The sequence below is a fragment of the Corvus cornix genome, chromosome 3 (genome assembly GCF_000738735.6).
Source record: "Corvus cornix cornix isolate S_Up_H32 chromosome 3, ASM73873v5, whole genome shotgun sequence".
NCBI classification, from domain to species: domain Eukaryota; kingdom Metazoa; phylum Chordata; class Aves; order Passeriformes; family Corvidae; genus Corvus; species Corvus cornix.
In genome coordinates this window covers 5,469,989-5,481,458 of record NC_047056.1, presented here as the reverse complement: position 1 = coordinate 5,481,458, position 11,470 = coordinate 5,469,989, and the positions used below count along the sequence as shown (strand labels likewise).

Genomic DNA, 11,470 nt, shown 5'->3' with positions numbered 1-11,470 from the left:
TGAAGGAAGGCTTGTGTTGCATCCACCTTCATCAAAAAAACCCATACAGTTTGGAGGAAACTACAGCATTAAAAAACATTTAAGTAAGTTACTTCTCTTGCCTTTTCCCAACATTGAAATTACTATTTTTCTTTGCTTGAGTTTTAAGCTGAAAGAAAACAGTCAAGCCTCTGTTTGAATTAAATCAGTTTAAGAGCAAGGAAGTATTTTCCATACCCTAAATTAAGACAAGGCCTGGACTAAATCCTGCTGAGGTAACACCAGAGCCAAGGGGAGTCAAAGGATTCAGTGGGAACTGGACGGTACCAGAATAAAACACATCACTGCCCACACAACACACGGGAAAAGCAACCAAGAGATAGAAGAATATTAGAAACAACCAACAAATCACAGAATACTGAACCACCACGTCTTCACCAAGCCATTTGCAGCAAAACCACTGCTGGAATAAATCCTACATGTAACATCCACTCAGATGATGTATTTGTGCTCCAATTCCATTTGGTACCATGGAGTGAGTGCAAAGCATTACATCATTTCAAAATAAGAAGGCAAATCAAGTATTATATATATATACACATGTTTTAATTAATTTTAAAAATCACCTACATTTAAGGATAGATTTCAAGGGTTCCCTAGTATTTTTCTGTTACATTAGATTAAACCTGAATAATCTGCATAGTAACTTTAACATTACTGTTTTCTTTTTCTCTTTTTTTTTTTTTGTTTTGTTTTGAAAATTATCAGTTGCAGGTAGCAATGTAACATCTCAACCACAATCACAATACGTGCAGGATGCCCAGCCAGAAGCATTTCTCAGTTGACTTGCAGTAGCACGGCACTTTATAACTTGTGTATCAATACTTTTTTTTTCTTTTTTTTTTCTTTTTTAAGTTTAGTTCAGATGTGGCTCAAGAAGCAAAAACAAACTTTCTTCACTCAGTCTCAAGTGTGTGGGGTCAGCTCCACAGCTGTGATCTGCTCCATTGGAGTTTCTGACCTTGAATTTCTATTTTTTTTTTTCAAAGCACACCTGCATTTGCCTCCATGTTTTCCTAACATGAGTGCAAACTTAAGGATGTGATTTGAGTCCCTTCATTAGAGGGCCTGAATGAACCCTGTGCAATGGCTCTGTCTCCCAGCCCTGCTTCCTGCATGGACAGGAACGTGGAGGGCTGAATGCTCCAAAGGTGATGCAGGGGGAGGTAAGAATCTCTTGAGACGGGAAAAAGGGAAAAAATAAATAAAAAAGCTAATTCTGTTCCCAGTGTGAAACTCTGACATGTGAAGCATTTCTGTTTCCAGATGATCAGCCCAGCTGCTTAAGAAGGTATTCAAACCACCTACAGACACCGAGTCTCCTTACAGAGTCTGTTAAAGCCAAGCCTCAGCTTGAGTGTCTCCATGAAATACTCAGGATTAGGTGCTGTGAATACCATCTCTTGCCCCTCCAGAACCTTTCCTCGCCCACAGAAAAAAAGTGCTTTTTCTACCTGATAAACACTCGGGTTGCTTGGTCCTGCTCCCTATCCCATGTGTTTGTACTGAGATCTGTCCCGAGGGATCTGCACCTGGCTGGCTGTCAGCTTGTGGTGGATGTGGTAAATGCCGAGAGTGACCACGATAACCAGCCCCAGGATCAGTCCCAGGATCAAGGGCAGGGTTTCTTCCAGCTGCTCCCTCTGGTCCACTGGGCACTTGTGTTCTGCAGAGAAAGAAAGAGGGGAAAGAGGGACGTGACTGAGACGCTGCCAGCCTGAGCTGCTGCCGTGGTGGCTCCCCAGACACGGCTCCACGCAGGACGGAGCGGCAGCAGCCGCCAGCGGAGCCCTGGGGAGAAAATCAATTGCTTTGGAGCAAGTGGAATCAGTCACAACGCAGGGATGCAGGGAGAGGCAACATCCATCAAACCAGCCCACGCACTGGAAAAACACTTTCATGCCCATAAGCTCAGCCCTCTCTGCCACACATCAATGGCCTTGTTGGGAATGGGGCGGCCAAAACCTGGGTTTCCTGACTGACTGAAGGGCTGCTTTGTTGATTCAGTTATAGAGCCTGTAGAGGCCTCAGCATCAGTAAGTCTTTAATTCTGCACCAGAGTCACCCAGCACATCATTCAGAGATTTCCCCTCTATCTGCAATTTGGCAGAGGTCCAACAGCATCACTCCCCCCTCTCTGTGAGCTCCCCACAAACACAGCCCTGGCAAAGCACAGGGTCACACAGCACCCCAGCAGCCCACATGGTCCATCAAGTACAGCAAAGGAGGAGCAGAAGCAACATGAGCTGTGCCAGTGTTTTTCTCTCTGGCTGATGAGTCTGCCTTAGCCTAATAAACCGCTGGAAAATAGCGATACAATGGGAAAACACTTTTCTATTGAGCTTGGAAAGACCACTAAGGTCATGAAATGTGTTACACTGGTAATCCTGGCTCAGCTCTCTTACACTTCCCAGAGTCTACTGCAGGCCTGAGTGACAGGATCATGATGTACTTTTTTCTCCACAGGATTGTTGCTTCTCCATGCTGATGGACAGGCAGAGCCCATGCTGCTGAGATGGGGCTGCCAGGCTAAAAAGAAGAAAAATGCCTATTCTGGAGAAAAAATAAAAGGTTACATGATACAGGAAGAACAATTCTCTGGCTCATGTTCTTCATTGCACTAGAAATGTGCTGAAAACAATGACAAGTTTAAGGAAAAAAAACCCATGGAAAATAGAAAGGCTGTGTATTAGGTGAGTGAACACAAAGAGCACCATGAATTCCCCCCCTTGGTAAAGACTGTCCAGATGGGTTCCCTGGGCAGCTGATTGCAGAGATCTGCAATAATCACGAAGAGCAAATGCTCCACAAATCTAACAGCATGTGGCAAAGAGCAGGAAAAACCCAGAGACCCCCAGGCCCAGGCAGGAGGTGACAGCAGGGACACTTCTCCAGTGGTGCCAGCACCTCCAGGAGCTTCACTGCGTCCTGGAGTACAGCCTCCTCCCAGCACCAGGCTCACAGCGATGCCATAAGGAAACATTTCAAGCTGTAAATGAGGTGAAACAAAAAAAAGCAAAAGTAAATGTAGTCTAACACAAAAGAATGTCCTTTTCAGTTCCAGTTGCTCACTGTTTCACCAGAGGAGTGATTAATCACCAGGACTGTGGTACAGGCGATTCAGCAATTGCTGCAATGCAGGGGTTTTGTTTGTTTGTAGTAAGGAGAATGGGGGGGAAAAATCCTGATTATTATTTAGCTCCCAAAATTGGGTTTCTAGTGCTCTGTGGAATGGTTCCCAGTTAAGGATATGAAGGCCTGAGCAGCTCATAGGGACACAGCCCAGGCTGAGCTGACTGCAGGAAAAGCCACGCACAGGGCAGTGCTGTGGGGCCAGGGCTGCTCTGACCCCACTCCCCACTGGTACAAAGCAGCACCCTTCCCACGGGAAGGATCCATGCTCCAGGAGCTCCTGTGCACCCTCCCACATGGCCACAGACAGTGTGCTGAGGTGCCAATGAGCAGATCACAGTGGCCGGACACAGATTTTTGCTTTGGAAGTGGCTTAGCTTAAACCCTATAGAAGATGGAAAGAAACTGCTAGAAACCCAACTGAGAGGATTCCCCTGTGCTCAAACACACCAGGTTTGCCCGTGCACCTTTCCCTAAACAGGAATGATCCAGCGTTTGCAGGAGAACGGGCTGGACGTGGGGGGCTGCAGCCAGTGGAGAAGGCAAAGCTAAAAGCACCAGTGCAGAGAACAGACCCAGCTCTGAAGCCCCACTTGTAACATTTGAATTGCACCAGCTTTTGCCAAAGCAAACCAGCTGCAGGGCACAAAACACACCAGAGGATGTGGCCGGAGCTCCGGGGTCCACAGAAAGCCACGGCTGTGTTTAAGTGTCTGTGTCATGACTCAAAAAGGTGTCAATTCTTGCAAGCAGCCAAAGAAGAGAGTTCTTTTTCCTGACACTTTTTAAAAGAGGATTAAAATAAAATTAAAAAATAAATAAAGCCAACAGGAAAGAAAAAGCCAAACAAATCTGTCAGTCTCCAGCAGCACAACCCCAAATCCAGCTGGACCTGCTGCACCTCCGCAGGCAGAGCAGCTGCCTCTGCCCTACCCACGCTTTCTCCTTGCTAGAAACATCCATTTTCTCCTTTTGGAGGAGACACCAAAGCCTGGGTTCTTTGGAGAATGTAGGGGGAATGGGAATGGGGTTGGGAGGACCCAGCACAAAAGCACTGGGAAGGGCTCAGCACAAACACATCTGCAGCAGAAGTGAGGCTCTCTGGGTGCTGACTGCTAGGAGGATGAATTTTCTATTTTAACATTAACATTAATATTAAACCACATAGTTTTATGACAAAAATATTTTCACATGGATAACAATGTACTTTAACATTTATACAGCATTTTTCACCCCAAGAATTCAAAGCAAAGGCACCGAGGTCCACAACACTGCAGGGAGGCAGGCAGGCAGCTGGTATCATTCCTGTCCATCAGCACAGGAAAAGGCAAAGGGGGAGCAGGAGGGGAGAAGGGTTTGCATAATGTCCATGGCAGACTAATTTGGACATTGAACCCCATCAAGTACGGGCAGGCTGATGCTTGACAAATGAAAGCATTGGGAACTGCTACGATTTCAAAATTAATGATCCTGCAGGAAAACAGCCCTCTCTCTCAAATTTTCCCCAGTATTTCACTCCAGGTCGCAGGCATCTCAGAATTTCCCAAATTGCTGGGATTTACCCTTAGTCCAGGGAAGCAAAAAGGTCCCTGATAAAAAGGGGAAAGTTCAGGTGATGCCGGGAGTTTTGCTGCATCCCAAACACGGCGGGGTCACCCCTTTGCCAGGGCGGTGTCACCCCCAGTCCCTGCCCCATGGAACCCCAACTGCCGACAGATACACAGGAGGTGTTTAGGTACATTCCTTACTGTTCCTTTGTGCTGTGCCTCCTCCCAGACTCGTGTACTGCCACGGTTTCTATGGTGAGTGCTCGTCCAATTCCAGTACCAGGCTGTGAAACCACCTAAGAGCTCATTTTCCTCTTCCAGAATCCTTCTGCAGAGCAAACACGGCAAAAAACCCAGCAAAAAGCAGTGTCCTCCCGCCGGCAAGAGCACGAGCCTGAGCATCAGCACAGCGATTGTCCAAAGGGGTGGAAAAACAGCTCAGCTGTGTCTGACATGACAAGATTTTTGAGATTTTGAGATTGGTGTTTATAAGTAAATAGCTTACCAAAAAAATTAAGAAAAGAAACATCAGGTGCTTTTTTAAAAGTGGCCACATAGTTTGGTTCAAAGGAATCTTGAGAAAATGTGGCCCTCAGCTGGGAGGTCTCAATTCACTCTGAGCCACCCCAGAGTCCCTAATTCTCAACTGTATCCCTTTGTATTTGTATTTTTCATCATATTGCTTTATATTCAGATATTTACCTATAAAATCAAAAGAGCTGACAGTTTCTCTGGAGTTCTTTTGTCAGTTTAAATCATCTCACACGCTCTTGAACCAGCTCTCATTTTACTCATCTTCTAAGCTGAAAAATATACACACAATTTCCCTATTAAAAAAATTTGTGATCTCTGAATGAAAAAATTTTCTGTTGCTTCTGTATTGAAAAATAAAATTGCAAATATATATATATGGATTTGTGAAGGTTGAAAGCAGTGTCTTAAAAAAAAATAAAATACTCTAGCACATGAGTTTAAGCATTCAAAAAACCCAAAAACAATCCAATCGCTCCCTACAAGCTTTTTAACCTATCCCTGCCAGGACAGTGTCAGGACTAATGAAAAAACCTTTTCCCCATTTCTTTGTGGAAAAAGGGCCTCGATCCTCCTGCGTCTCAGCGATTCTTCTGCTCTAGCAGGTCTCTTTCTCTACTCTAAAATATTTTAAAATGTTCTGCAGCTTGTTCATAATTAATAGGAATTTTACCTAATAGGAAATTAATGAACCAAAAAGGAGAAGGCTAATTACTATAATTTAAGATTGGCAGTGATTCTCAGACCCCACAAAGGATCCCGTTTTGCCATGTGTGTGCCAAGGACGAGCTCGGCTGGTGGGGACATGCCGCTGGGAGAGCGGCAGAGCCCTGGATAGAGCTCCATTGATAAATCACCTCCCAGGATTTCTGACCACCCTCTCCAGGTGCTCTCTGCTGCTTAACTTCCAGTGGAATTCAACAAAAAGGAGTGTAATTGAATACTTAGAGCAACAACAACAAAAAACCCCATTGAGCTTAACAAAGAGAGAAGCCATGCTGTCCTCTGGAGGAGGAATTCCCTCCATGTGTTTAAAAACTGCTAAACCAACATCAACTCTTTGTGTCCTAGAGAAAAAAAACCACCCAACTACAGCAACAAAAAGAAAACAAAATAGAAACAAATTTACTGCCTGACAGAAATGAGCATATCATGAAAACAGCAGGTAGATTCCTTTGACAATGAGCTCTGAGTTTGGTTGTTTTAACTGGGAGCTCTCAGACTTCACAAATTTGGTATCACAGAGACACAGACTTGCATATTTTAAACATGCTGTTCTCAGCCTCTAAGCTCTGCCCACCCAAACCCTGAGTGCAGGAATCCTGGATCCACAGGAGAAAGGAGAGGGTAAACATACGCCAACAAAAAAAATTAACCAAACTATTAGGATCTACTTTTTTCTCCCTGTAAATCTACGAAAAAATGTGGTACTACTTTGATACAAAAAAACTCTGCCCACAGAGAAAACCTACTCAGTGTTACACTGGCCTTGCCATGAGTAATTCAACCACGCAGAGCTCTTCCAGAACCAGCACATGCAACAGCATGAATTTACTACATCAGTCAGAGGATGCGAGTCGTGAGTGCAACCACTCAGCTCTGCAGTCACTGCTGGCTTTTATTGTGTTCCAAAATATTTCCCACATGCAAAATAATAAAGCTTCACAATTTTAATGCTAGCTTCAATACCACCATTTTCTAACTCATTATTAAAAGAGTTGGCTATTATACACTTTATTTGCACCTGGTTACAACAAAGGGCTTGACTAATTGTAGTGCTAAGGCAGCACTATGAGATGGGACTGGTCTCACCTAATCCAGATGAGCATGTTTACACTGCCTCATTCAACCTGATGGGAAAGCCAAGGGGGAGCCAGGGACAAGGAGCACCGTGGGTTCCCCAGGACGAAGGAAGCTAAAACTGCAGGAATCCTGTCCCACAGCAGCATAGCTGCTGACTCCAGTGCAACCCTTTGACACAAACAGCATGTTTCACCTAAGGTTTTCTTTTATCCACCACGGATGTTGGAGAATTCCAGAAAAGGAATGGCATCCCATGTTTTTGGTGCTCAAGTAGCCTCACTGAAGTCCCTGTTAAGCTTCCTTCACCCTCACAACGAGCGTTAATCAAACTGAAGCCAGGAACATGCACCCCCAGCGTCTTTTACCACTGCAGCCCCAAGCCTTCTTTCAGTGTGCAGCAGCCCTAAGAAGACCCTGGGGCTGTGCTGAAGCATTTTTGTGCTGCAGAGGAGACACCTCAGCCTTACAGGACTCCCCAGGGATGCTGCATTGGGGCTTGCTGGCAATCTGACTCTACAAGTCCTTACAGAAGCCAACATACATGCAATGAGATAGCCCGCGTTTTGGTAGCTGGGCTGAATTTGAAAAACCTTTTTGGGGACCACAGAGGCAAGGAATGGGCTGGAGGGACTGCAGGGAGCACTGGTAACAGGCTGGAATGAGGGGAAGGTTGCTCTGAAAAAGGTGGGACCCAAATTCCTTCAGTACATTGCAACATCCCCAAAGGCTGCAGCAGCATCAGCACCTCGGGAATGCAGTACATGCCTTTCCTGCTCCTTACCTTCACTGAAGACAAAATCCGCAGGGATGTCGAAGGGCTGGAGCCGCACTTCCGACAGCAGGAGCTGCACAGACTTCTGGTGGTCGCTGGAGACGAGGGAGATGGTCTGCTGCGCCTGGCACTCGTAGGACCGCCCAGCGGGGGTCACCAGGGCTGAGAGCCGGTGCGAGCTGGCCGTGTGCTTCCCGGCTGGCCAGGGGACACAGACAGGTCAGGCCCCGGCCCCAGGCACTGAGGGGCCTCCATGAACAGAGGCAATGAACCGAACGGTGTGGGTGACGCGGGCTGGGGTGCAATGCGGCAGCAGCCCAGCTGCTTCTGGAGTGTCCTCCCGGGGTGGGACCCTGCTTTTGGTGTGACACCCCACACAGCCAGGGCAGGTCCCACACCGGGATTGCCTCCTGCAAGCAGGAACACACGGCTGCAGCACACGGTCCTGCGGCACAAAGGGCAGAGCTGGCTCTGCTGCCACCAGCTCCGCTCCTGTCACAGCACCTGGAGTCCACAATGTCGGAGAAATGGTTCCCATTCATACAGACTCAGGGTTCAGCCTGGGACTGTGCTGATACTCCCTACATTTGGGAAACAACCATTTCTGCGGATGCACTTGGGCTCTCAGTCCAGGTGGGAAGGAGCAGTGCCATCGGGGACCACACCACAAAGCAAGACAGGCCATAAAACCTTTCCTGAAAATATAACATGACCATTTCACCCAAGTATAAATTACGAGAAAATATTTTCCCATCACACCAAGCTTGTTTTACAAGCAAAGGCCAAATGTGGCTGAGCCAGGTGGAATGAGGAATATCTTCCACCTCCCGCTCTTCTACAGCCCTTTGTTCCCCTCCAGCAGCACAAAAAGGCAATCAGTACCTCGCATTGGCAGGGGCTGATGAGGTACAGCCACCACTGTGTTTTGGGGACTCAAACAGTGGAAACACCAGTGGAAAAAACAGCCCCAAAACCAGTGTGTCTTATGGCAACAACCCTAAACACCCTATTCGCTAGAGTTGGAAAATCCTGAGGGAGAATGATTTGCAAACGACAGTATTTCATTTTTCAATTCAAGGCAACACATTTCTGAGCAGAAATGAAATAAAAACAAAATGAAAGCCAAAAGAATGGAAACCCAGAGAGAAAAGAGGAGGCTGCTGGTTGTGGAGGCGTATAGGGGTATGATACTGATGTCAATCTCAGTTATCTTGGGAAACTGCTGCTTTCCCACCTATTCAACCACCATCAGGATTAACCTTAAAACCAATCTCCCACAGGAAAGGAAACAAGCTTTTCCAGCCCAGGTGTCTCTCCCTGCCCCACCCCCTCAGGCCCTGGGTCCCACACGACAGCCCGGGCAGCGCAGCAAACGGGCAGAGCTAGGCTCTCCCTCCCACGGCAACCGCGGTGATTAAAACCAAGGAAAAAACAATGAAGAAAAAAAAAAAAATAATACGCGGTTTAAAGCCGGCAGCTGGTCCGGGCTTTGTCGGGTGTGTTTGTGGTTTCCTTTTTCCCCTAAGCTGAATTTAGCAAGTAGCCCGGGGGTGCTCCCCTCCCAGCCCAGCATCACGCTCGCTCGCCCTCCGGGATCTGCCTTATAAATCCCGACTTCGGGCGCTTACGACTGACAGCATCCTTGAAGTAGGTGCGCTCGGAGGTGTCGTAGGTGAACTGGATCCGGCTGAGCCTCCAGGACGCCTCCGGCCCCCGGGACGTGTTGTGCCCCTCCTGGCGAGGCAGAGCTAGTCAGGACCCCGCGAAGCCGCCGCGTCCCCGCCCCAGCTCCCGGCGTGCAGGGAGCCCATACCTTCAGGAAGGATAGTTTGAGGGTGTACGCTTGGTCCAGCCACGAGAGCTCCAGCTCCGACTCGTTCATGCCGCACTTGCCCTTCATCTCGGCACCCCGCGACAGCGGGATATCGGCTTGCTCCGTGATCAGCTGCAAGCAAGGAGCGGAGCTCAGTGAGGCGACCCCCGGGTCCCCCTGGGCGTCCCCGGGCCCCCCACTGCCCCGGCTGAAAATCCTCGGAGGGGATAAAGGACTTTCCAAAAGTATCTGCGGATGCGTGTGTGTGCCCCCCGGGCCGCCCTCGGCCCCCACTCACATCCACATAATTGCTGGCCCACACGTCATAGGGGACGATAAACTTGGCGGCGAATTCGGCCATGAGACACGTCGTCCGGTTTTCCCGCACCACGAAGATGTCCTTCTCGGGGTTAGGGGAGAGCCCGGAGAGGTTTTCAACTTCTTGCTCGGCGGCCAGGCGAGCCGCGGCATCTGCGGGCACAGCGGGACTAAGAGCCGGCAGCCCCGGGCCCGGCGCCCCGAGCCTGTGCCGCCCACCCTAACACCCCCCGCCACCCCCGAGCCCGCTGGAGTAAGCGACTCTACCGCGACGGGGCTTCCCTGTCGCGACAGAGGCAGGTGAAGGAGATGAGGCAGCCAGTGGCGGTGATGCGGGACCGGTGCCGTGACAGCGCCGAGTTTGTGTCAGCGCCAGCGGCTGCCTCGTCGCGACACGGCTCCGTGTCGCGACTCGCCACCCCAGGTACTCACGCAAGATGAAAAGCAGCCCTGGGAGGCGCCCCCCGGCCATCCTCCCTGCTCGGTCCCGGCGTGGCCGCGGCTGCTGCAGCTGTTCCTCCGAAAGGTCCGCTCCGGAGAAAAGAAAAAAAAAAAAAATTAAAATAAAAAGGATGAAAAAAAAGCCGCACACCTCGTTTCTCAGGAGCCGCACAGGCTGCAAAAGCACACTGCTGCGGAGTGGCGGGGAGGAGGGACGGGGAAAGTGTGTGGGTGTGCGAGGAGGAGGGGAGATGCCGGCGGAGCTGATGGAGCGCCCACGCCGAGGGACGGGGCGGGCGTACGCGTAGCCGGGCGGGGAGGCGGGAAGGAGGGATTCCCCCCCTCCGGCGCCCCGCCGCACCCGCGGAGGGGCTGCCGGGGATCCCCTGCGGGGACGTCGGGCCGCCCGTCGTGGCGCTGGAGCCCAGCGGGTCTCACGCCGAGCGCTCCCGCTCCCCCGGCAGGGTCGGCGCTGGGAGCGGGGCCGGGATCCCCTCGCCCCGGGGTCGCGCCGTCCATCGCTGCCGGAGAGGCCGGGGGGTGGAGGAGGGGATATCTATTCCAGCGCCGGCTGCTCACTGAGCGTCACTAATTTCGGTGAAGGCGAACAGCTGCTCCGCGTGTTAATTCAGGAAGAAATGTGCAGCTATTTTTGTGTGGCAAGGTCAGAAGCAAACCCGCCTCCTTCTGTGAACGGCCATCGACACACCTGAGCTCTAAGATGTCGTGACAAACCACAACACGCACCGTAACATAAAACCCAACAGGCCCAGCTGGGTGCATTAAAACAGAAACAACATCGGCCGTGCCTGTGCAGGGCGTTTTTGAGGGGAGACAGGCAGGAGGTCATACCTGGGGTGCGCTTCGGAGGTGGGACAGGTGCCAGCTGAGCCAGGGCACTCGGGGGTTTGTCCCTGCCCCTCGCAGGTGGGACAGGTGCCAGCTGAGCCAGGGCACTCGGGGGTTTGTTCCTAGCCGGGTCAAGGATGCGGGAGAGCGAGGCCCGGCGCTGAGCGGAGAGTGGGCTGCGAGGCGGGGTGAGAGCAGAGCGCACCCCTTCCCTGGGCAGGGAGG

The 11,470-nt window shown here is 50.2% G+C and overlaps 1 protein-coding gene across 1 annotated transcript; it reads right to left on the bottom strand.

Annotated features, from left to right (window-relative positions):
- LAMP5 (lysosomal associated membrane protein family member 5) lies at positions 1–11,267 on the bottom strand. The gene is made up of 7 exons (XM_039568881.1): positions 11,249–11,267; positions 10,388–10,486; positions 9,936–10,108; positions 9,638–9,769; positions 9,453–9,558; positions 7,834–8,022; positions 1–1,705 (listed from the first exon to the last, which is right to left on the bottom strand). The coding sequence occupies exons 2-7, from the start codon at positions 10,425–10,427 to the stop codon at positions 1,527–1,529; spliced, it is 819 nt and encodes a 272-aa protein (XP_039424815.1). The 5' UTR covers positions 10,428–10,486; positions 11,249–11,267; the 3' UTR covers positions 1–1,526.
- Between the last annotated feature and the right edge of the window lie 203 nt (positions 11,268–11,470).